The 22,893-nt window shown below is 46.0% G+C and overlaps 2 protein-coding genes across 2 annotated transcripts; one reads left to right on the top strand and one right to left on the bottom strand.

Annotated features, from left to right (window-relative positions):
* Positions 1-23: 23 nt before the first annotated feature.
* LOC6531900 lies at positions 24-21,195 on the bottom strand. Its single transcript, XM_039372973.2, has 9 exons — positions 20,961-21,195; positions 10,877-11,190; positions 10,381-10,659; positions 6,906-7,059; positions 6,509-6,776; positions 6,334-6,437; positions 5,834-6,200; positions 5,567-5,776; positions 24-5,499 (listed from the first exon to the last, which is right to left on the bottom strand). The coding sequence occupies exons 2-9, from the start codon at positions 11,160-11,162 to the stop codon at positions 3,538-3,540; spliced, it is 3,630 nt and encodes a 1,209-aa protein (XP_039228907.1). The 5' UTR covers positions 11,163-11,190; positions 20,961-21,195; the 3' UTR covers positions 24-3,537.
* On the top strand, positions 14,698-20,963 carry LOC6531899. The gene is given in 6 exon segments (XM_039372984.1): positions 14,698-16,559; positions 16,561-16,614; positions 16,617-16,844; positions 17,189-17,270; positions 17,350-17,598; positions 17,658-20,963. Coding segments are annotated over 6 exon segments (1,113 nt in total). The 5' UTR covers positions 14,698-16,268; the 3' UTR covers positions 17,867-20,963.
* Positions 21,196-22,893: the final 1,698 nt, after the last annotated feature.

Below are 22,893 nucleotides of genomic sequence, written 5' to 3'. Positions count from 1 at the left end.
ATAAAACTAGAAGACGGATTCAATTAGTTATGAGGTGCTTAAAACAGGGACATATTTTATTTAATATTTATGTAGTGTTTAATTTACACAAGCTCCGTCTCTGACCGCCGTGCACCATTTGTATCCCTCGAATCGTTTTGCAGCAGACTTGTCCAGAAGAGCAGCCAGTACAAATATAATAATGGAATTTTTCAGCATCATTGTAGCGTTGATATTGTTCATCAACTGGTTTATTTTTATAAAATGAAGGTTCTGTTTGCTGAGACTAAGTGTACATGGAAAATCAATTTGAGATGGTTTTCTTTTAATGAATTTTCACAGTTCGTCTCTATTCCGTGTACGGCACATTACAAATTGTAAGAAATATAAACACTGAAAATAGGCTATTTAATAAAAAAAAGTTGTCAAAAGTGGTTTTGAGCCCGGACAGTTGAGTTTTGTAGTCGCACGTCTTACGTTCTGCACCACGCAGGCAGCGCGTCGCCGCTAAATATATCTCTACTAGAACTAGCTCGAACCGGTTCCGAACGGGTAAACGACTCTAACTTGAAGTGAAATTCAGACAGCGTGTCTGGAAGTGCGTCCATGGCGTTCTGCGTTGAGTCGCGCATTCCTGGCGAGCACACGACCATCGAGTATATCGAGTACAGAGTTTTTATTGAGTATAGAAAAGTAGAAAATGTGCCCCTCTATTTGGCCGGATTAATGAGTTTGTAGTTAATTCCGATTATGCATGAGGAGAAGGCAGAGTGAGGAATGGTGGGATTGTCCTTCGGTGCTCGAATCCGGTTTTAAATCCGCGAGTTTTATCATCCTTGTTTCCCTCCACACCTTTTTTGAGAAATAAAATGAAATGAAATGAAATATTCGACTGACTGTTAAAACCCATAAATATTTATTCATGAATATTGTTTTTCCTGGCTTAATGTTACATTTTACCATAGTTTGTTATGATTACTCGTTTAGTTATTGGCATCTGTGGAATACTCGTACGTGTCATATTTGCTTACACTTTTAATTTGATATAACATATATTTTTGATTACCAGAACAGCAAAATGTTATACATCTATTTTAGTAAGATATTGTGTGTAGTTAGCCCACGGATTCTGTTTTTCAAATCGGCACAGGGAAATGGGCTGTTACTTTTGATTTTCTGCGCAGACATTCAATTCCGCCTCAAAATAACTTTTCTGATTACATAACTCTGCTTAGTTTTGATTTTGAATTAACAGAACTTTAAAAGAATAATGTGAATGTGTTTTTTCAATCCTGACTTTATTTACTCTTAACTATGTAATCGCTTGAACTGCATACATCGAATAGATTTTCGGCTTACATTTATTAGTTTGTTATTATTGTTGATCATGTAACTGGTGGGTTTTCCGGTTGATGGGTCTTATTTCGGTTCGGTTTTTATTCGGTTTACAGGGATATGAGTTGCAATTTGATTACTTGCCTAGCTCTTCGAGTTTTATTTAAACACGATTATAGTACTTAATCCGTTGGCATCTCAAAGGTTCATATAAAATTTGAAGCTCCTCTGTTCAATGTTTAAAGTAAACTCCGCTTACTTCGCTACTTTAAGTGCCGATTGGGTAATTTGTTTTACTTTAAAACTATAAATACCTTGTCTGAATTGACAGTTTATGTTTCTGTGTATTCACTTGCGACCTAAGTTAAGTTTGAGCAAATTGCGGCATTACATGTGCTAATATTTATGTTTATATCTTTCGAACAGCCGGTACATAATTTCTTATCTATATTTACTTGATAATTCCGCTTAGACTACGTTGCCGGTTTCATTTTACAGGTACACATCCAGTTCAACTAACAAACATGCAACATCGATGGCTTATTTCCATACTCCATATGCGTTCACTCAACAAATTAGTCGCCGTGAAACTGAGAAACTTTCTGGTAGGTTAAATGAATGGCAATTCGACTACTTGATTGGTTTAAATAAAGGTATTTCCATAATTCCAGGTATCTCAATTTCAAGGCGGCTGACTTCCTGTGTGCAAATATGGTTATATGACTGAATTTAGTTTCTAGGGTCTAGGTACATATGTATGTATGTAGGCAGGTGTCACAGCTACTGCGCTAAACAAACAACAACAACGAACTCAAGTTACAACAATTTCAATTCGCGTTTAATTATATATTCCTGTTTCCAATGTTTTCACTTACGGCTAAATATGTTTGACACAAATTGAAAATTACTTCGAGCCGGAGCAAATAATTTATCACACATTTTCAGGGACTGAATAAAGTTGGGGTTCTCAATCGAATGCCTCTACACTTGTAATAATGTAATATCAAAATAAGGTGAGAAGCAAAGCACGCTTTCTTCAGATTGAATCGTTTCTGAGTATCTGGTGCTTTAAATATCCCAACTAGCTACAGGTACAAACACATACAAATATCTACGAGTATTATATTAGTTTCTATTCTTGTATATTTGAATATATTTTTATATGTATATATAATTATTTTCAACATGAATACACAACAATGGTTATATAAATTCTAGAAATGTACGTGTAATTATTGTTTTTCCGTTTTTCTGTGAGCATTTTTCGTATTTGGCTTAGTTTCCGTCTACTCCACGCACATAAAACATTTCTAAATATTTGCCTTAACTATACAAATGCACACAAATAGGGATTTGATGCAACTTGATTAACATTTAGGTACATGAGTCTCTCGTTAGCACAGAAAACATAAAGTACAGTGAGCACATAGATACACTTACACTTACATTTACATTCACATTTACAGATTAGGGATCTCGCCTTCCGGGTGATGTATTCTGCTCTATAAACAAATGCACACACTTATAAAACGGAAAAATACCTCCGCCCTCCTAAGTTCCGCCCTCCAAAGTAGTCTTAAGAATATTTGTAGTAAAAAACCAATCAAACGATCTCTCATTTGTGTAAATTGATTAGTTGTAACCTTTGTATATTTGTATATAAATTTATATATATTTTAAAACTCAACGATTTCCATTGCACTTTCAACATTGCTCTCAAATTAACTGGCGCCCAACGGGGGGCAGCCAGGGGATATACACACGAAACTAAAACAAACACCAGGACAAACACACCTGACCTAAAGCCTACGTTAACTTCGTTACGTTCGGTTATTACAATCGAGTCTTTCCGCCACCATCTGAAATCGCTATCGATCTGAAATTAGGTACTAAGGAACAGCTATCCATCCCACCGTGATGACTGATAAATAGGTACTTTCGCATAGGAAACATGAAGGTTCGATCCTCCCGCGCTCTCTGCCAATCTCCGCCCATCTCTGCCGATCCAAATGAGGTGTCTATAAGTAGTCGACTTTAGCATAATCGCCTAGTTAAACTCTTTACATGTACAGTTAAGTGGGTTGCTTAGCTCGTAGATACACACATACACGTTTATATATATATACTTATAAAAATAGTTTTCGATATTGGGAACAACAACGTTTGCGTTCGACCGTGTTCCTTGACCTCGGCACACAGATCCTACCTGCTACGCCCTGGCTATTACTTCTTAGCTCCCGCTCCGGATGCATTGCCTTTCGTCTTCGCCTGGCTGCCCAATGTTGCAGCTGTCGAAGAGGCCGCCTTCTTGCTGCTGCTGTTGCTGCTGCCCGCAGGAGTCGCTGTTGCAGCAGATGTCGCTGCCGTCTTGGCTGCAGTTGCTCCTGGCTTGGCCACCGCTTTTGTGGGGCTGGTGGAGCCGGCCTTAATGGGCTTTCCTGCTGGCTTCGTGGGGCTGGTTTCGTTTGCCTGTGTCCTGCCTGCTTTCGCGGACTTGGCCGACACGCTGCTGCTGGCCGCGCCCTTTGCAGCCGGGGGATTATCCGTGCTCCGGCTGCTGGACACATCGACTGGACCACCTGTGGTGGCCACCTTGCCACTTGCCGCTGAAGGGGCAATGGGCTTTTGATTCAAGGCAGTTTTTGTAGGCGTTGCTGTTGCAGTTGCCGCTTGCGACTTTTGTGTTGCTGCCGCTGTCGCTTTTTGGTTTCCTGTTGGCTGTTCCATTGCAGTGGCTCCTCCACTCGGCGTGACCTTTCCGTTCGTCGCACCAACACTTGCTGCTGCAGCTGGGACATCCGACTTGAAAGTGGACATAGCAGCCGTTGGCTTGCTGCCAGCGTTGGTATTTTTCTTTGCCACCGATGCTGATGTGGATGTGGACTTGGCCTGCGGTGCAGCAGCAACAACTGCCGATGGAGCGGCAACTGGTGTGATTTTTGCGACCTGTGTTGCATTCACCGCAGCTGCAGCACCAACGGCTGATGGTGCAGCCGTAGCTTTGAGTGGAGCGGCTGCTTTTGAGGCACCAGCCGCCACTGTTGCTCCTGGCGAAACACTGACCACTGTGGCAGTTGCAACACCAGGTGCTGGCGATGCTTTTGTGCCACCTGAAGCAGCAGCAACACTGGCCGTTATTGTGGTCTTAAGTGGAGCTGTTTTATCCGTTTGAGACACTTTAACCGAAGCAGCTACATTCAAAGCCATTGCTGCAGCAGGCGTTTTGCCAGCAGCGACTGTTGCTGTTGCAGTTGCCACACTTGCTGCTTTGTTGCCACCAGCAGCAGTAGCAGTTACAGTTGCAGCACCTGATGATATTGTCGTTTTAAGTGTGGTTTTGCCAGCAGCCATGCTGGCTTTGCCATTTGCCGCAGCAGCAACTGTTGCTCCTGTGGCAGCAACGCCGACTAAAGTGGAAGGTGCAACACCAGCTGGAGGCGGTGATTTGGTGGCAGCAGCAACAGTTGCTGACGTCGTGGTGTTGCTGCTGGCCAGCGTAGCTGCAACAGTTGTGCCGACTGTGGCCGAATTGACTTTGGTTGGCTTCTTCTCCCCGCCCCCCGCGAAGGTGGACATGGTGGTGCACTCACGTCCGCTGCTCTGCGTTCCGGTGGCCAGGACCTTTGTGGTGGCCGGCTTATTGTCCTTTTCGGCCGAAATCAGGGGCTGCTTGCTGGGGCTAATTTCGGTGGTGGGCGACTTGTGGGTGCCATTCTTGGCATTCGTCTGCAGGTTGCCGCTGCTGCCTTGCTTGCTCATTGACTTTGGAGCACCTGGTCGCTTGCCCACAGTCGCCAGGGGCAGGCACTCGACATCCACGTCCACGTCCAGGGTCAGTGGCTTGGCCTTCTTGTGCGCCGCCTTCTTGGGCGAGGCCTCCTCCTCGATGAGGATCTTGGTGTTGGTCACGCCGTCGTAGTTCTGGCTCTGGTACCGCTCGGCGTGCAGGTTGACACAGGGTCTGCCCGCTGGTCCCCACTCGGCGGTGGGCTGCAGCAGGTGCTTGATGCGGTCCCTGAAGCTGAGGCTCTTGGGCGCCCGCCAGATCTCCTGGAAGGCCACCAGAAAAATGACCAGCACGGGCAGCAGTCCCACGATCCAGCCCACTGCATCCGCCCACATGGGGTAGACATAGTGGCCATACTTGGCCGGCTTGTACTCCACCCAGTTGAAGAACAATATGAACTGGCAGAGATTAAATAGATTACGGATATAGCTACATAATCAGTGGTCACCGGGAAGATGAACTCACCAAGAGGGTGGCTGGCGTGATGTAACGCCACATGATGCCCCAGAAAAAGTTCCAGAACCAGGATCGCTTGCCAATCATGCCCTGAATGTCGTTGAGGAACCGCTGAGAGCCATAGATCCAGGCAATTAGGATGCACTCCGAAATGGCAATCAGCAACACGGACCAGTTGGCCGCATACTTGTCCATCAGCTGCAGCCAGTACATGCCGCTCTAGAGGATTGGGAGTAATGTAGTCATACACTTTGATTACCGCTGAGAGATACCCACATTGGTGGTGAAGCCGAGACCGCCGATGTAGCCGAAAATGGCCACCGACAGGACCACCCAGATCTTGTACTGCCTCAGGTTGGGGAACCTGTCCAGAATCGCCGTGGTCACCGTCTCCATCAGGGCGAACTGGGAGTCCAGTCCCAGGGTCAGCAGCATCACGAAGAACAGAACGGCCCAAACGGGCGACACGGGCAGCCGGGTGACCACCTCCGGATAGACAATGAAGGCCAGACCCGCGCCCTGGTCCACCACCTTCTCCACATCGACGTTCAGCTCGTGGGCGAGGAATCCAATGATGGAGAAGATCACCAGGCCGGCGAAGAAGGAGGTGGCTATGTTGCAGAAGGCCACGATCAGCGAGTCCCTTTAATTGGATTTGGTGTAAGAGTGAAAATTTCCAGTTCAAATTCGCTATCTTATAAATTTGCAGCCATGGTAACTCATTTCACCCAGTGGACTTATCGCGTCTAAGTCCATCGGAATACTATAAAACTTACTTGTAGCAGTTGTTGGAGAACTTGTTGTAGGACGAGAGCGTGATTAAGCCGCCCCAGGCCGGGCTCAATGCGAAGAATATCTGGACTGCAGCATCGCCCCAGACCTAGTGGATGGGAGTGGGAGGATGAAGGCCGTGTCCATGGAGCAGTTTAGTTTTTTGCATTCACCACCTACCTGTGCGTTGGCCAGCTGCTTCCAGTCGGGCGTCAGGTAGAAGATAATGCCCGTGCTTGCACCGGGCAGCGTGACTCCCCGGACGAAGAGTATCACCAAGACGACGTAGGGAAAGAGGGCCGTGAAGTAGACCACCTTGCCGGAGGACTGGACGCCCTTGCACAGGCAAAGGAACACTATCGTCCACGCCAGAAACAGGCAGGCGGCCAGTGACATCTTGATGCTGCCCGTCTCCTCGATGCCCTTGGACAGTCCGAGCACAAAGTTGCTGATCCGAATGGAAGATAAAGCCAAGTTAAAACGCATTCAAACCGAATGTAGTTATGAAAACAGGTAAATAATCAAAAAATACATAAAACAGCAAATGATTCTTGTGCAAATCCATGTGATAACCCACTTGAAGTACTCCTCGGCTGGTGGGCGCTTCAGAGCTCCAAGTGCCAGGGCGGTGATGTTGTTCTCCGCCGCGGAGGTGGAATTGTGGCAGGTGCGGAGGTAGTAAGTGCCATTGGTGGCCTCGCACTGGTCCGCCTGGGCGTAGGAGAAGCAATCTGCAAGAGACTTTGGCTGTCAGCAAGTTGGATCTGGAAGTAAAATCTCATTCCCTTTACCAATCCCCTTCCCAATGCCCTTTCCATTCCCCCACTCAATTATGCAAACAGCGTTTTAATATTTATGAACTATTTGCTGGGTTGTGCAACCCGGCGTTCTGCAAGTCTGGCAACATAATTAAAAGGACAAAGTAGCAAATCAGAGGAGAGCACAAAAGGCGCTGTGCCCAGCAAACATAAAAAAAGGTCCGAATCCTTTGGCGGAAAAGGGTTGAACGAAAGGATCTGGCAACTGGCAAATTTGACTGCTTGGCGGCGGGGGTGAAAGGTCAGTAGCAGAGCAATCTGTCTTTCGCTTTCCCTTTTTCGGCAGTACATAAAGTCCATCCGACTTGATCTGCCTAATGAGACTTTAACTTCAACTAGGCACTGGCAGCTTGTTGGAAAACCCACTTTCATTGCCACTCCCACAGCCCACAATACTCGATTTCCTGAGCAACCGCAAATTGTATTTACCTGTCAGCCCGCAAATGCCAGCCGCACAAAAGTCAGAAACTTCCAGTTTTGGTTATGACATTTGACTTATGTGCGCCGAGTGCCACAAGAGAAAGTGTCGCCGTCGAAGTTTTCCACCCAAATAACCGCAAAATGACTGGCTGACAGTTGATTTCCACTTGCATGGAGAAAGAGCGAGGCTGGCGAACATGTCCTTTTATGAGCAGGAGGACGTAAGCTGCAGGACATTATTGCTGGCAGTGGCTAATTGCGAGCTAAATTCGTTTGCGAACTGAAATGGGTATTCAAATCGATTTATTGAGCAGCCCCCTCTTTCCAACGCCCAATCAGCGCCTGTCAATAAACATTACTCATACGCCCCGTTGCCGCATCGAATTAAACCATCGCTAGATTCAAGTTTAAATTCCGAGCAGGCCCACATGCACACAAACATACATATACACATTTGCCAGAGCCAGAGCCATTCATCAGCTTCATTTTGCGACGGGGAAATAAATTCGAGAACAATTTCGTGTGGCTGGCGGTTGATGGTTTTGTGAAAAACTTCAAAGTGTTTACACGCCGTTTAATTTGCCTGTCTGCCTCTGTTTGCATTGCAATTAATTTGATTACACAAACGCACACACACACACACACACGAGTTGTGCGAAATAAATTCTATTTGAAAGAGGAACGAGGGCCCCCCAACCAATTCGCACATAAATAAATCCTGGGCGGAGTTTGTGTGCCGGTTGCAAAAGGATACCGACTTTCTTATTCAACTTGAGTGCTACGAAAGTTGTTCTTAAATTTTGTGGCCTTAGGTTTGATGGCACATTTCGATGGCACATGGCTGATGTTGTGGATGATGTGTGTGAAAGGCCAGACTTTACAGAGTCAAATAAGGGGGTTTTTTTAGTGGGCAGATCATTTACCTTATTAGCCACATCAAAATGCTGGCCAAATATTTACTGAAAAACATAAGCACACAAGTAAGTGGAGAGCCAAACAGAGTGCGACATTCGATCCGTGGACAAACAGAGTCAAACACATTTTAATCGTGACACTAAAAGTAAACATTTGTCATCTAAAACAGACGAGGACAAAGGCGAACGAGGTCAGGATGCTGGCAGCACATCGGGCGGCGAATCGAGAAGTGTCAATAAATAAAATCCTTAAGAAATTGCTTGTCTGCCGAGGCAGGTCCTCCCCTTCTTTCCCCTCCCCCTGCACCCTCCGCAGCATATACACACACAATACTTTCTCGTCCTGGGATCCCCGGAGCTTAGGGAAAAGCCAGGCCCAAGGTTGAGTTTTCCACTGCCAGCGATTGAGTGTCAAAAACAGTTAGGACATAATTGTTTGTCATTTTAACAATTTCAAGCTGCCGTGTTCGCTTCCCAGAAGGTGAAATGCTGTGCGCCGAGGGACTCCACTCAATATCCAAGACCCTCAATAGCATCCATTATCGATTTCTGGGCTATCACAAAAAAAGGAAACATGGAAATGGCTGCCAGCCTGGGACCTAAGTCCCAGTCAAAGTCTGATTTCGATTCCGAGTTCCTGGTGGATTACCTTGCCTTCGCCTTATATATTGATTTTATACGGATATACAACTGGTAGTTCCAGGAATCCATTTCGAAGTGTGTTCAAAAACCATGTTATAGCCTTGGGAAGTTAGAATTTATATAACACTTTCTTGTTAATCAAAAACAATAAAGAAAGTCTCCATCCATTCACTTGGTTTCCTATTTCTTCACCGAATTAACCATTTATGACATGCAGGAAATGTAAATTTTGTTGAATGCCTCACAAATGCCTTCGGTCTGTCATCCCTTCTGACCTACATAGAAAACTTGCCACGCTTTTCCGGGAAAGTATGACAAATCCACCCGCCGCCCAGCTCCAGAATCCGGAATCCGGAAGAGTCGGCGTTCAATGGTCGTTAAAGATTTATGTGATTCGCGTGCGGAACATTTTAAAGTGTTTCTGGCCAAGAAAGTCACAAGCAGACTTGGGAATTCACAAGGAAACGCCTTCGCCACACAAGCACACTCTTATAGAGTCCTCAGACACACACACACAAACACACACACATACAGACAAACACAGAGAAAGCTCTCACCTTGCAATGTCAAGCGAGGCACAAAAACAATTGCCTACTTCAGGGCGCCTAGGAATCCTCCATGCGTTATTGTGATTGTGCCGCCCCTACGTCTTGTTTATTATTATAATTCTGGGCGAAAGTTTGTTCATACTTTTTATTTGCTTGCGTGTGCGTGAAGGGCAGGAATGTGGAGGCATCAGCATTTGTGGGGCCGAATGAATGATGTACTTTTGATCCCCTGGCATTATGCTAGCCTCCACTACTATTCGGATATTTCGGAAGCGAACTTATCGAGTTTTTATTTTACATTTTTGCCCTGACTTGCGAGTTTCCTTGAAAGTTTCCCAGGGATTGTGTGTGTTTATCTTTGCTGCGTCGTCCCGAATCAATTGTCTCCGGGGTCTGCTGGTTACACAACCATTTTCCTTATTTTCCCCACCGCCGCCCATCCGATTTGCCTGGCCATGTGTTTTGCCAAACGAGCCACGTGCCGCCGATGGACACAAACAAAAACAAATGCGGAGCAGAGCGGAATAAAATTCCACTTTTGACAGCCTGCAATTTGCCTAATTTATTACCCGAAAAACGTAACAAAAGATGAGAATCTGACATCCGCTTTTATCTTCCACTCTCCCGCCCGTTTTCCCCAAGTGTTTTGGCCTATTAATTAATTGGAGCCATCACACTATGTGCTCCCCAGGGGATAAACACAAACTCACACTTTGTGCTCCAGGCGGGCTCGCAATTCTGCCACGGCAGCACCGGCGCAAACGAGGCGAACATGTAGAAGATGGTCCAGGCGATGATCAGGTTGTAGTACAGCATCACTATAGCGGACACCAGGATCATGCCGGTTCCCAGGCCCCGGAACAGTGGGCAGAACCTGCGGTAAACGGCCACGGGACCCAGGGCGGCGTACTGTCCAAAGGAGAGCTCCATGAACATCAGCGGCAGTCCGGCGATGACCAGCATGATGGTGAAGGGGATAAGGAAGGCGCCTGAAAGGGAAAGCATTTCATTAAAGTTTTAAATCAAGTGAGTCAAGTCATGAGGTGCGTAAAAGGATGCAGTCACAGAAGCCTTGTATCTTCAGCACGCAACATATTTTGTTGCATACTTTTAGGCAGCAACGGTGATATGAAATCCCTTGGGATTTACACGCAAATTGTAATGGATATGTGTACTTATTAGATGTATTTCGTAGATGAAACCCACCTCCTCCGTTGTTGTAGCACAGGTAGGGAAACCGCCACACGTTGCCCAGGCCCACTGAGTATCCGAGCAGCGAGAGCAGGAAATCGAAGCGACCCGTCCAGGTGCCGCGCTCATGTTCCGACTCCCCAGCTCCGCCGGCTCCTGGCCCAGTGGCGTCCAGTTGGATGAGCGCCGTTCCGGAGGCACAGCCACTGATCGCCGTAGAGGGGCAGACCACGCCTCCTCCGCCTCCGCCTCCAGCTGCGCCTCCGCCTCCGGCACTTCCGGACTTGCTGCTCTGCCCCATTTGGGTGGCAGTTCTGATCCTCCTCCAGCTGTGGAATATGCAAATATATCAATTTATTAGTTCGTTTAGTTGGTTCTCACAGGTGACAACCCGCTGGCCAACTGCCAACTTTCACAGCTGGCCCAGAGCTCTTGCTATATGCAATGGGCCATACTGATGGATGGAAGTGGCCTCGATGCAAGCCAAATGAAAGCAATTAGGAAAGGCCACCTCACTAGGGCTTCATTGCCTTAGATTAAACGAAAGGGCTCATATTCGTTTGCCACATAATATTGCACTTATATGTAATCAGTTTCCATAAATTCATTCACTTTTAGCCCCAAAACTTTTCAACTTGAATAGCCAGTGCAGAAAGTTACTTGATTAGCTGTTGAGTGCAAATACCTTAATTTGATTATCGATGCCAGAAGCTACGAGTTGAATATAATAACGAATATGGTGTTGTATTGCAAATTGGTTTATGGGTTTCAAATTCTATTCACGTTCATTTGTGGAAAAAGTTTGTTTCCCATGGAAAAAACATTTTATGAGCGAATCCCTAGAAATTTCATTGTTTTGGCTTTAACATGGAATTATCTATTTCTTAAAGACTATTATTATTAAATGGGATTAAAGGAAAGGTGTGCTGCAATTGAAAGTGGCTACTACAATACTACGACTGTGACAAGGACAGCCAACTTAGACTTAATGCAAGTTCAATGGATTTAGTATCTGTAGTCGCATTTGCAATTTCCGTTTCGTTAATTAAATACGCAGACTCGAGGCTCGAATGCTTTTTTTCCATTTCAGGAGGTGGCAGCTTTTGTGCGCCGAGGATAAATGAGTACTCAAGAAAATGACGCGCCGTCAATGGCACTTGATGCTGGGCGCACTCACACTCACTCACACTCACCCACACACACACACATTATATATGCCATATAGACCAACTGTCACACTTGCTGTACTGTAGTGGCCGTAACATCGTGTGATGGGATGGGATGGGATGTGCGATGAGAAGTGGGCGGATTTGCCGGCTTTTCCGCACTGCTTGAGAGTTTTTTGCCTGGTCACGTTTCGGTTTCATCTCCTTGGCAGCGAGATGAGATGAGATGAGATGGCGTTTGTTTTTTTATGCCAATTTGTTGACAGCCTCGTAATTAGCCAGTCAAATGTGCATTTGGCCGAGTGAGTGTGCCAATGAGGTGCTGTTAATGTGCCAATGATGAGCTCCGTTCGCCGGGGGAACCGGAAAAATGCAGCCCCAAAGGGGCAACGCCGCTGGGAAAATTGGGTGGGGGAAAAACCACAATACCAATTCGCAGCGCCATTTTCGAGCAAGGTTGTTTTGCTCCTGGCCTGGTTTTCCCCATTGCCATTCAACTTTTTTTTTGCGGTCCAGCATTCCGGCTGCAACAATTTCAGGCCACTCCGCAATGCCAGTGGCATTTGCTTAGCAAATAGTTCCTAATGATTCCCGGCCCAAGAATGCGATTCAGCGGCGACGCACAGGGAAAAACCGGAAAAACCAAACAAAAGGCTGAAAAACAAAAAAAAACTAAAAAACTACTGCGAAACAAGCAATCACACAAACAAACAAGCAAACAGGCGGCAATCCAACTGCAGTACAAATAAACATTTAGCTTTGTGCGAACTTTTCTGGAAATGCTCCAAATGGTCGCAACACAATCGCCTGACAATGAAAATCGAGAGGTGGCAGGCGGAAGCGCCAAAGTTTCCATGGGAAAGCGTGAAAAGTGCCGGGAAACTTTTCCTCCCATCGGTCAGGTGAAACGACAGCGGTTTGGCGTCCAGTGAAAAAACTAAATATATATCTTATCGAGCACTCAAAAATACAAATCACAAAATGACTAGCTTATATATAAAAGGAAATCCAATGAAAACAAGAGGGAAAATAAATTTAGTTACCCCTTCTTTTTATCAGTGTACCAAAATCTGCGCAAACAGTTGGCATTTCAGTTCAGTTCGGCAAATAAACGGGTTGGGTAGTTTGCCAACTGAAAAGCAAACTTTGACCAACTTACTGCTCAAATTTATGTACGAGTCCTGATTGAAGTAACATTTTTTTATGTTTGAATTCACAGTTGAGTACCCTTAGTCAACAGCTTAATTTTTCAGTGTACTTTCATTTACGCCCTTTTCAATGTGGCCCAAAAATGCGCCATTTAAAACAAAGCTTATTTGTTATGGAAATGTGTTTTAATTACACGACTGACTAACAATGTCAAGGTCGACAATGCACATTTGTTAATTATTAAATAATACATGTGTAATTGATACATTACATTGTGATAGAATTGTTTGAGTTCCTGGAAGCCTTTACTGCTTTTTCCAAAAAACCACATAGCAAAATCCCTATACATAGAGCAACTAATAATAGTGGCCACGTGTGTGAACAAATAAGTCTAATAAGAGAGTGTGTGTGGGGGCGTAACTCCTTTTCCATTTTCCGCCCAGCCACCCCCCGCTCCCTCCCCCTTCTCCCCGCGCTACCCTCGCTCTCTTTGCCTTGTTTGTGTTTGGTCAATTCGAGTGTGAAAATGTTTTCGAGCTTCTGCCGCCGCTTGTTTACGCTTGATGAGAACGAGGGGGGGAGGGGTTGTGGGTGGTTGGGCGGCTTGCATAGAGCGTCCTTGGGAATGTGCAGTGCAGCGGGAAGGTGGAGCCAGCTTACATGGGCTGCATTATAGTTTTCCTGTTCGCTTTCTCTTCCTTTTTTGCGAACAATCCGCCGACAGCGTTTTCCGCCTTTTGGCATTTCATAATTTTCCCTATTTTGACATTTTTATGCGAAAGTTAAATTTTCCCTGCGCCTGCAGCCCCAAGGCGAGACAAGGGACCTTCGGCATCCCCATTATCCCCATCATTCCCCGTCATCCCCACCACCAATCCCCATCTAGATCATCATCGCCCCACCACCACCAGTGGCATCTGTGCTCTCTGCTGTTGCACAAGTCACGGCAATTACGAGGGGCCAAACTGGGGGCATTTGAACTTGAACCCACGAAGGCTGCCCACAAGCGGCGAACAAAGCGAGAGGCGACCTTCGCCCCCCTGGCGAAAGTGGGTGAAAGTAGGCGCAAGTGGGAGTGGCTTAGGAGGCGGCGTAGGCGCAGGATATGCAAAGCAGCACTGCAGAAAATAAAGCACTTCGTTCATTGTCAAGCAATGAAATTGTTCGTTGCACTCATGCATCACATTTCAAAAGCTTACAGATACTCAAATTCCAATTTCATCGATGAATTTCTTCATTCTGTTAATTAAGGTATAAAATATCAAAGCATGAACATTTCAGCTGTCAGCTTGCAAGAGAGGCTAATTTGCGGCTACCTCCGCTAATTAGGATTTTTCATAAGCCCATAAACCTTCGGATATCTCGATTTTCACCGCGTTGACAAACTTCAAAGCCTTGAGTAATTATGCAGTGTCAAGTGTCGTCCTCAAAAAGTGGATGCAAATGAATCTTGCGGAGGGAAAAGAGGGAGCAGAGGATGCTGGCCTCTTTGCTCGCAGTTCAATGAGTTATTGGTGCTATTTCAAGTGCTCGACGGGCGCTATCGATTATTCAGTTTTGCGGGAGCTATAGCTATAGATATAGATATACTCGTAGATATATGTATGTATATGTGTGGATGACCATCGACGGAGGCCAAGCGCACGCACACAAATTTGTCTTGATGCAACGAAGTTACCTCTGTTCCCCAGCTTCTCCTGTCCTCTCCTCCCCCCGGAAAATGCTAGAGGAAAACAGATTTTCACGTTCTATTGCATCGCCTGCTGCCCACCTTCGTCCTTCGTCCTTCGTCCTTCGTCTTGGGTCCCCGGGGCTCCTGTAGCCGCATTAAATATTCATCTACTTCGTCATCGTCTGTCGTCCTTCGTCCTTCGCTGTCATCGTCCTGGTAATCGCAAATTCAGCGCTAAATCACAATCAAAATGCGCGTAAAGTGGCATTTCAAGTGATTCGCCTCTTTTTTTTATGAATTCTAAATTGCAAATCATTTCGTTGATTAAATTGAAAACTGTTGGCGATGCGACTTCCTTCGCGGGAAGCAAAGTTTGGATTTTCAAAACACAAGTGCAGTTCTATGCAGACGCCGAATCTTCTGAATCCACAATGAGTATAATATCGCCTGATTAATGATGGGTATTAAAGGAAATTGCTGCCTGTACTGGTACTGGTACTGGGTACATGACAGACAGTTTAATAATTTAGGCTACACAATTTCTCCATTAGCCTATTTTTAGGTTAATTGCCATATCGCCGTATCGATTGACAACTAAACGCGTTTGGGTTTTCAGTGGCCGTAAGGACATCGTGTGCAACTCGCTATTAAATTTCACACAGCTAAGTGGGAAAAAATGCATACATGGGATGGATGAATGAGTACACAAGGACGAGGGAGACAGCTGGCAGTTAAGTGAATTATGTCTGCAAATGATTTTTTCTTGTCACCCAGTTTTCGCAGAATTTCCCCCCATTTTCACTTTGCACCACATTTGCACCTTTGTGCACATTTCCATGCTTTCGAGTGCAGCTGAATGTCGAGTGTGTGCCGTGTGTTTCGTGTGTGCCGCTTTGTTTCTGCCCTAAATTTGCAATTTAAATGTAATTTCTCAGGGCAAATGGGTTACTTTTATTTGGTTTATGACAACTGCACACCCAGGCAAAACGCACCGATTTAATGCTTTCAGACAAGTGGGCGGAAGTGGGTGTTCTGCTTCCTTCGGTATGAGTATGAACTCATGTGAGTGAGTATACTCGTACTCATAAGTATTGCCAAGCGAAATGTCCTGGAAAAGGATATCTTTACAAAGTTACTATATTCAGATGAAACATCTTTTTTAACTACCTTTTCTTCATTACATGATAACATAGCCCTGACATTGCAGCTATTAAGTTTCTGAGTTTCTGAACTGAATGTTCCGGCTTAGAGTTTCCTCCAGTGAAATGGATTTTCGAAAGTGTAGCATTTGCATTTTTCCCGGGTAAACAGAAAGTGAAATGGAATGGGGAGCATCCGAAAGAAGCTTTATGCCGATTAGCACTTGCAGAATTTTCATTTGGCCAGAAGTTTGCAAGCCGATTGTGTTTGTGCCACGGCGATGTCGCCATCTGCGTGCAGCTGTTTTCCGCGGTTTGTTTTTCCATTTTCGAGTGGTTTATTGTTCGCTGCCAAGGCGGTGAAAACCATTAACAAAATGTCTTTGGCGCCGGCCACTCGATGCACTTTACTCATCCTGGCACTATCCACTTTGCCGCACCAATTCCATTGCCAAGGATTTGGGAATGAAAGTCGCGATTCCCAGCTGGCTGAGTCCCAGATGCGAATCTTTTCGCTGACTCTGCTGGGAGTCTTCGTTCTGGTTCTTCTGGGCTTCGCGGGTGAGTTAAGATAGCATTTCATTGCCTCGATCAACTCGCAGAGCGGAGATTTCCGATTTCCTGTGTCCCTTTGGCCAGGATGTATCTGCTGCTTCTGCCGGATCTCGCGGGCTGTGGAATCGACTTCCGATGGCCTCGATGTCTACGCCCCGCGCACCCAGAGCATCGTGTGGCCCACGATGCCCCAGGAGGCGGCCCGCGTCCTGGAGATGACCTTCCTGCACGCACCCAAGGTCAACTGCCTGTGCCGCAACTGCTGCATTGCCAGAAACTCGTTCTGCATCGAAAACTGTGGGGTCATCACACACTATGCCTAGGAATTACTTTGCACTTAATTTGATTAAAAGTAAGGCAGTTACTTCTTAGCTATTTTCATTAACTTGATGCCCGACCTGTGTTCTATAGTAATAGAACTGAAGTTTTGTTTATGTTGCCGTGATTGCTAATTTTGTTTGGGTGTTTTGATTGCGTAAGTTATGTATTTACGTTGGGATTGAAATCCACTTGGCATCTTTCTTTGGCATAAGTTGCGAGTCAAATAAACAGCTTTTCTGTTGATAAGTCTAACTGGAATCGAGGCCTTTAGTTTGTTCAGTTGCATTGGATCGATTGGCGGAGCACCATGAGCCCCTCCGTCCAGGTAAACAAGGCCAGGTGGATCTTGCTGCTGGCCACCTCGGTTTCCTGTGCTCACCTGGCCAAAGCTGATGACAACTTTACGGGTAAGTGCACTTGGAATGCCACCTGCGGTTCGTTTGATTTCTGTTTTTCCTATCTGCGTATCTCTGCCTTTCGCGAAAGATTTTGACTGGCTTAATGTAACGCAGCTGCTGCAAATGGCTGAATTCCAGTACGAAAACAACACTGGCGCCAATTCCACGGAACTCGACTTGGCCACGCTGGCTGACACCCCCATTGTTGCTCCAACGGATGCGGATATCAGCACCAGCTTCAAAAACGAATCTCCATTCGAGGACCTTCGACAACATCGGCACTTTGGCCGCTTTGTCTTCATGGTTCTGCTGCTGCACATATCCGTGGTGGGAGTTGGTAAGTCAACTTGTTTCATAGTCGCATCATACTAAATCTTATGTATTTGCCCTGATTAGGAATCACCATCTACAGCTGTGTGCACTGCAGATGGAGGAACCTGAGGAAGCGTTCCAGAATGGAGGCACAACGTCGGCTGCAGCTGACAAACCTGCGGTCAGAGCACATTCCCAATTCCCGGGACTGCCCGTGCCACGGATGCATTTTGGCCAGGGAAATGCTGCAGGGCTTGATCATGCACCAGTTACACGAGCTGGTCGATTGCTGACATGGAATGCAAGTGCAACTGGCGGACAAGAATTTGGCAGGTGCACATGAATGCCAGCTTGTGGCAATATGGATGGAAGGACTACACTTCCCAACAAAGTTGTGACAAATTATACGTTCTTAATAGGCTTAGGATCATGGCACTGAGATACTATTCTAATGTATGTTAATCAACCATAAATATGGCTATTATCCATATGAAAGGAATTATCCCTCCTAAAAGGATTAGTGCCGCAAAGAATGAAAGCACTGGGCCTTGGACTCCTTTGTAGAGTAACTCTTTTTCACCCTGGATTTATGTGACCACCCAGGTAATAATCCTTTCCAGGTGAACGGCGCACAGAGCGTCTGTGCAACCTGATTAGGATTTCACATGTTGCATAAGAGCCCGCCTTCCTAGAAGGAGTCGTTCGCTTAAGCGGACACAAATGTCAATGTTAGCCACACAACTAACACAACCAACACAACCAACACAACACAAACACAATCGCCTTCCCCACCAACACATTGCTACTTACAGCCATATTCATGTATATTGGCAGTTGCATTGTCAGGGAAATGCAACAACAGCTGCCGCGGAGAGATAGTGAGTGAGGGGAGCGGGAAATGTGGGGAAAGCGGGGAAAAACTGTGCTGACATGCACAAGCAGTTTAACAGCTTTGTGCTGTAGGTCAAAGTTCACCGAGTCTGCAATCGCCTCATATTTAGTTAAGCCCGCAGCTAGACAATAAGTTTACTTTTAAATGGTTCAATTTACTCGCTGTCTCTGGCACAAATATTCAAATATATACTTATTTACCTCAAGGAAAATTGAATTTACAAAAGGAATCTATTAAAATGACGGACTTGCCCTACAAAGACGGTCGTGGCTAATCCATTACCTTGTCAAGTTGCCACTTAAGCCCTCAAGAAGTTCCCCGGTCGAGTAGTCAGCAGATCCGCCACATTGCGTATACGCCAGGGTGACACAGTCACAGCCAAGCAACAAACAACGAACAACAAACAGCCAAATCCCGCCATCCATCAGGATGTGGCTTTAAGTCTAATGCACTGGATACTCGTACCACGTTGTCAGCGATCACTTTTCAGCCAGGTCGGTGATGTTTTTATTGTTATTTGATTGCGATTCAAATGTACACACAAAGGGAAAGCGCTCGGAGCCAAGTGAATAAAATAACAAATATAAAATGGCAGGGGAAACGGCAAAAAAGCCGAAAAACTGGAAAACCTGAACTTGAGCCCTGGCAAACACGCACAAAACACGGACAGGCCAATGCCAAAAGCCCAAACGCGAAGGAAACAACGCACGTTCATGTCGAACAGGAAGGAAGCCACAAGGCACACAGGAAAAGGAACAAAAAGCGACAGAACGAGGGAAATGGCGCAGGGCAGGGGTACCTAAAAGGGGGTTGGGGGATAGGGGGAGGTAGCAAGGACCTTAGAAGAGGAGGAAGAAAAGCCCGCTCCAAGGGCAAGGATGCTGAGGTAGCGAGCGACGCAGGCTGCCACAGCAATCACTATAACAAAAGGCACGACAATCACAGGGCAGTTCCATTAAAAGTAACTGCGGTTTACTAAATGAAACTATGGAAGCGATTCAATTGAATTCGGAAATAAGTAGTAAGGAATAAAGTAAGTAAGTTATCAAGGGATTTCACAAAAGTATTCATAATGATTCAATGAATTAAACTTCTTCCTAGCCGAAATGGTCAGTTTAAAAGGAAATCCCCAATTTTTTCCTTACACTGGATTTTATATTATCCAAGGTTGGCATTACTCCCTAGGGTTTTTTAACCTTAAGGACCTTTAAGGACCCAAGTCCCACTTATCGATGCCCCACTGTACGACAATAACAGAAACTCGACTTAGACATTCCAATAACAATGCCCCAGAAGAGCGAAGAAAATGCCCACCAACTGGAAGCCCCCTTCCAGTAGGAAAAACTTGGGCAGCCGGAGCAAAAGGATAGCGAAAGTAGTAAAAAGTTATCGGGACTCGGGACTTGGGACGAAGGTGCCGCCAGCAGTGCGGGCACAAGAGGAGTGCCTCAGCGGGCGGAGGCTGGAATTAATTTTGCGTTCATCCACGCTTGGCTGGAGCGGAGCACGGTGGCCCGGGAACGAGGTGATGCGGAAGGGACGCGGCTGGAGGCACCAATCCTGGCCAACTTGGGGCAAATATTTGCCCAGCCCGAAGTATCCATTCGGCCCGGAATTGGATGCACCTGATGCCCAGCCAAGCGCTTGCAGGCGGTAGCAGCAGCGGGGAGGAGTTCCTGGCATGTACATGCAAATTTATTGGACACGACTCTGAGATAATGCAAATTACGCTTCCAATCAGGTTTCAATTTCAGCTCACTGCCAGAGCAAATTCGCCGTAACTAACCAGATATTACAAGCCAAATGGATGTAGAGTTGGCATGAGGTAAGCCTTAAACACCAATCCTTGAAGAAGAATTTGTCTTTATTTTGCAATGATTGTTAAATTACCTGACCTCTCCCAAATGCGTTTCGTATTTTCTTAACTTTTTTCAGGGGTTTGGTGAGCTGCACTCTTAATTACTTGAAACTTTGCACAACTGTTGTCTTAAGTTATGTTGAGTCCTGGTTTAAACGTTAAGTCCGGCCAAACTTTCGCCTTAGCCCAAGGCTTCACTTTCACTCGCAGTTCTCCCCCGAAAAGTGTGCTACGAAAATGTTGCAGTTGCAGCGAGTTTTCATGGCCACCGCCAGCGAATCCGGTGACCAGCTGCTGGCTGTGGCCCTCTATTGCAATGCAGTGGCAGGCAGTGGTAGTCAGTGGCAGGTGGGATGCAAGGGTATCGGGATGGGCTGTAATCAGACTGCATTAACGCCGAATTAGCCGCACAATGCAGTTATCCTGGGCGCAGGACGTGGAATGTGCAAGGGAACGCCGTCTAATTGGGCCTGCCAACGGGCTCGTCCTGCGGGAAGGGACCTTGGCGCGGCCTAGGGCTTTAATTGTTTTAAATATTTACTGCCAGGACTCGAAGGACACTCCCACCAATACGCACACACACACACACGCACAACTCGCACAATCGCACACAGATACATGGGCACGCGGGACTTACACAATTAAGAGTTCGCTTTGGGTTTTCCCCTTCGATTTTCTTCACTTTTCCGCACTTTTTGCGAGGATCTTTTCGTCCTGAACAGAAACTTCAGCGAATGCCACAAGGTATGTTGGTAGCTATATTTTTTGGACAGTTTCTGCGCTCTTGTTGTTGTTTCGCCTGCTCCCGTGGGTGGATCGAAAATTACGGACACGTGGAGCATCCAATTTGGCGGACAATTCGAAAGCAACTGAAAGTGAAACGGAAGCAGCAGCAGGAGATTTCCCGCTGAAAGGCGGAGGCGAGAAAAGTGAAAAGCGAGAGCAGACGCTTTTCTTTTCGGGAGCGTGGAAAGCTCAGCGGCAGCAGCTTTTCCACCCACGCTCGCTTGCCATAAAAGTTTATGGCAGCCGTTGGGCGCTGCTTTTGATTTGCAATTTGATTTACGGCCCAATGGAATGGAATGGGAAATCAGGATACTGGCGAAAAAAGGGCAGTGGGAGTGGTAATGCCTTTGGGGTCACTGGGCAAAAATCGGCTTACATGGCGGATGGGGAATACAAACGATCGGAAATCAAGTATACGCCCAGGGGTACATCTGCTTGTCTAGTTATTAAAATACAAAACACAACAGATTAAAATACAAATTTAGAATTTCATATATGTATGCATATTTCTTTGCAGAATTTCTCGCAGTGATATCTTTGGTGGGCAGAGTAGTGAGTAAGCGTCCTTGAACAATAACTCACTTATGCATGTGCATTTACATCTGGCTGTATGTGGGTGTGCTGTACAGTGTTCAGTCGATGAACAATGGGCGATTGGCCAATTAAAGTGCGAACTCAAATGCCGTTGAAGGGTTCACAAAATCATAACTTAAAACTTAACTTAAAAATGCTGGTTCGGCGGCAAAAGGGACTTCCACTTTACGAGCATCCCGCGCCAGCGGTCGATAGTTTGGCCCACCAAAAGGGGGATAAATCCAATAGAGACACACATCGAACAGTTGGCCAGGCGACCTTCAGGAGGAAAAGCTGCCCCGACCTAGACACTGAAACACTGAAGCATTGGGAAAGCGAGAGAAATCGTGAAAACAGAGAGAGCGCCCAGGGTGATACATTTATTTACGCAAGTGTTCGAGCTTAGCGAACGGAAGCGGAAGTGGGAGTGCAAATGGAAGTGAAAGTAAGGCGGTGGGCGAAGGGCGGTGTGGGGTTGTTTTGTGAGATAGCGCCGAACAACGTAAGCCGCTTACAAAAGCTCTCGTATAAAAATGGGGAATAACAAAGTTTCAAACAGTCAGATAGTTTCCGAGCGGGTAGTTTTCGCACTGTGTCCTTTTTTTTAGGTGCTTATATTAGAATCCGTAGTTTCCCCGCACGTCTATCCGAATTCCCAATGCGCAATTCGCATTTACCCGAATTTCCGCCAGTTTCTGAGCAGCATTTGTGCCACAGTTGTTGATGCATCCCCACCATTCTTGTTGTTGGGCCAGGTTATGAATGAAAAGCTTTCTCAATTCAGCTTTCCTGCGGCCCTCGGGTCATTTTCACGACAGTTTTCGTATTCGCAGCTCTCTTTTGCTGCTCTTTTTGTTTCAGAACGAAGGGTTTTAAACAGGGGGTGGGCGAAAATGGGGTGGTTTTTGTTTACTTTATCATACAAGTAAGCCAAACAAAATAAACAGCACATAATGAGTTGCTATTTTGCAAAACAAACATGTTGCTAAAGGTGCAGAATGCGTGAAAAAGGATCGAGGTGCTAAGAGTGTGCACAGATTTGTTACATTCAATTTACAGATACCTCTTTCAGATACAACAGGGCATGCTATAAATATAAATGTATTTATTCTACAGATCCCCAATTGGGTTCTAGTCTCGGCTAGTCGCCAAAGCTCCCCAAAAGCTAAGCCCCCAAACCCCCAACCGCACACCCCCAAGAAAGGAAGCAA

Source organism: Drosophila yakuba, chromosome 2R (genome assembly GCF_016746365.2).
Source record: "Drosophila yakuba strain Tai18E2 chromosome 2R, Prin_Dyak_Tai18E2_2.1, whole genome shotgun sequence".
Taxonomy (NCBI): Eukaryota; Metazoa; Arthropoda; class Insecta; order Diptera; family Drosophilidae; genus Drosophila; species Drosophila yakuba.
The sequence above is the reverse complement of the archived record's forward strand: the minus strand, read 5'-3'. Positions and strand labels throughout refer to the sequence as shown.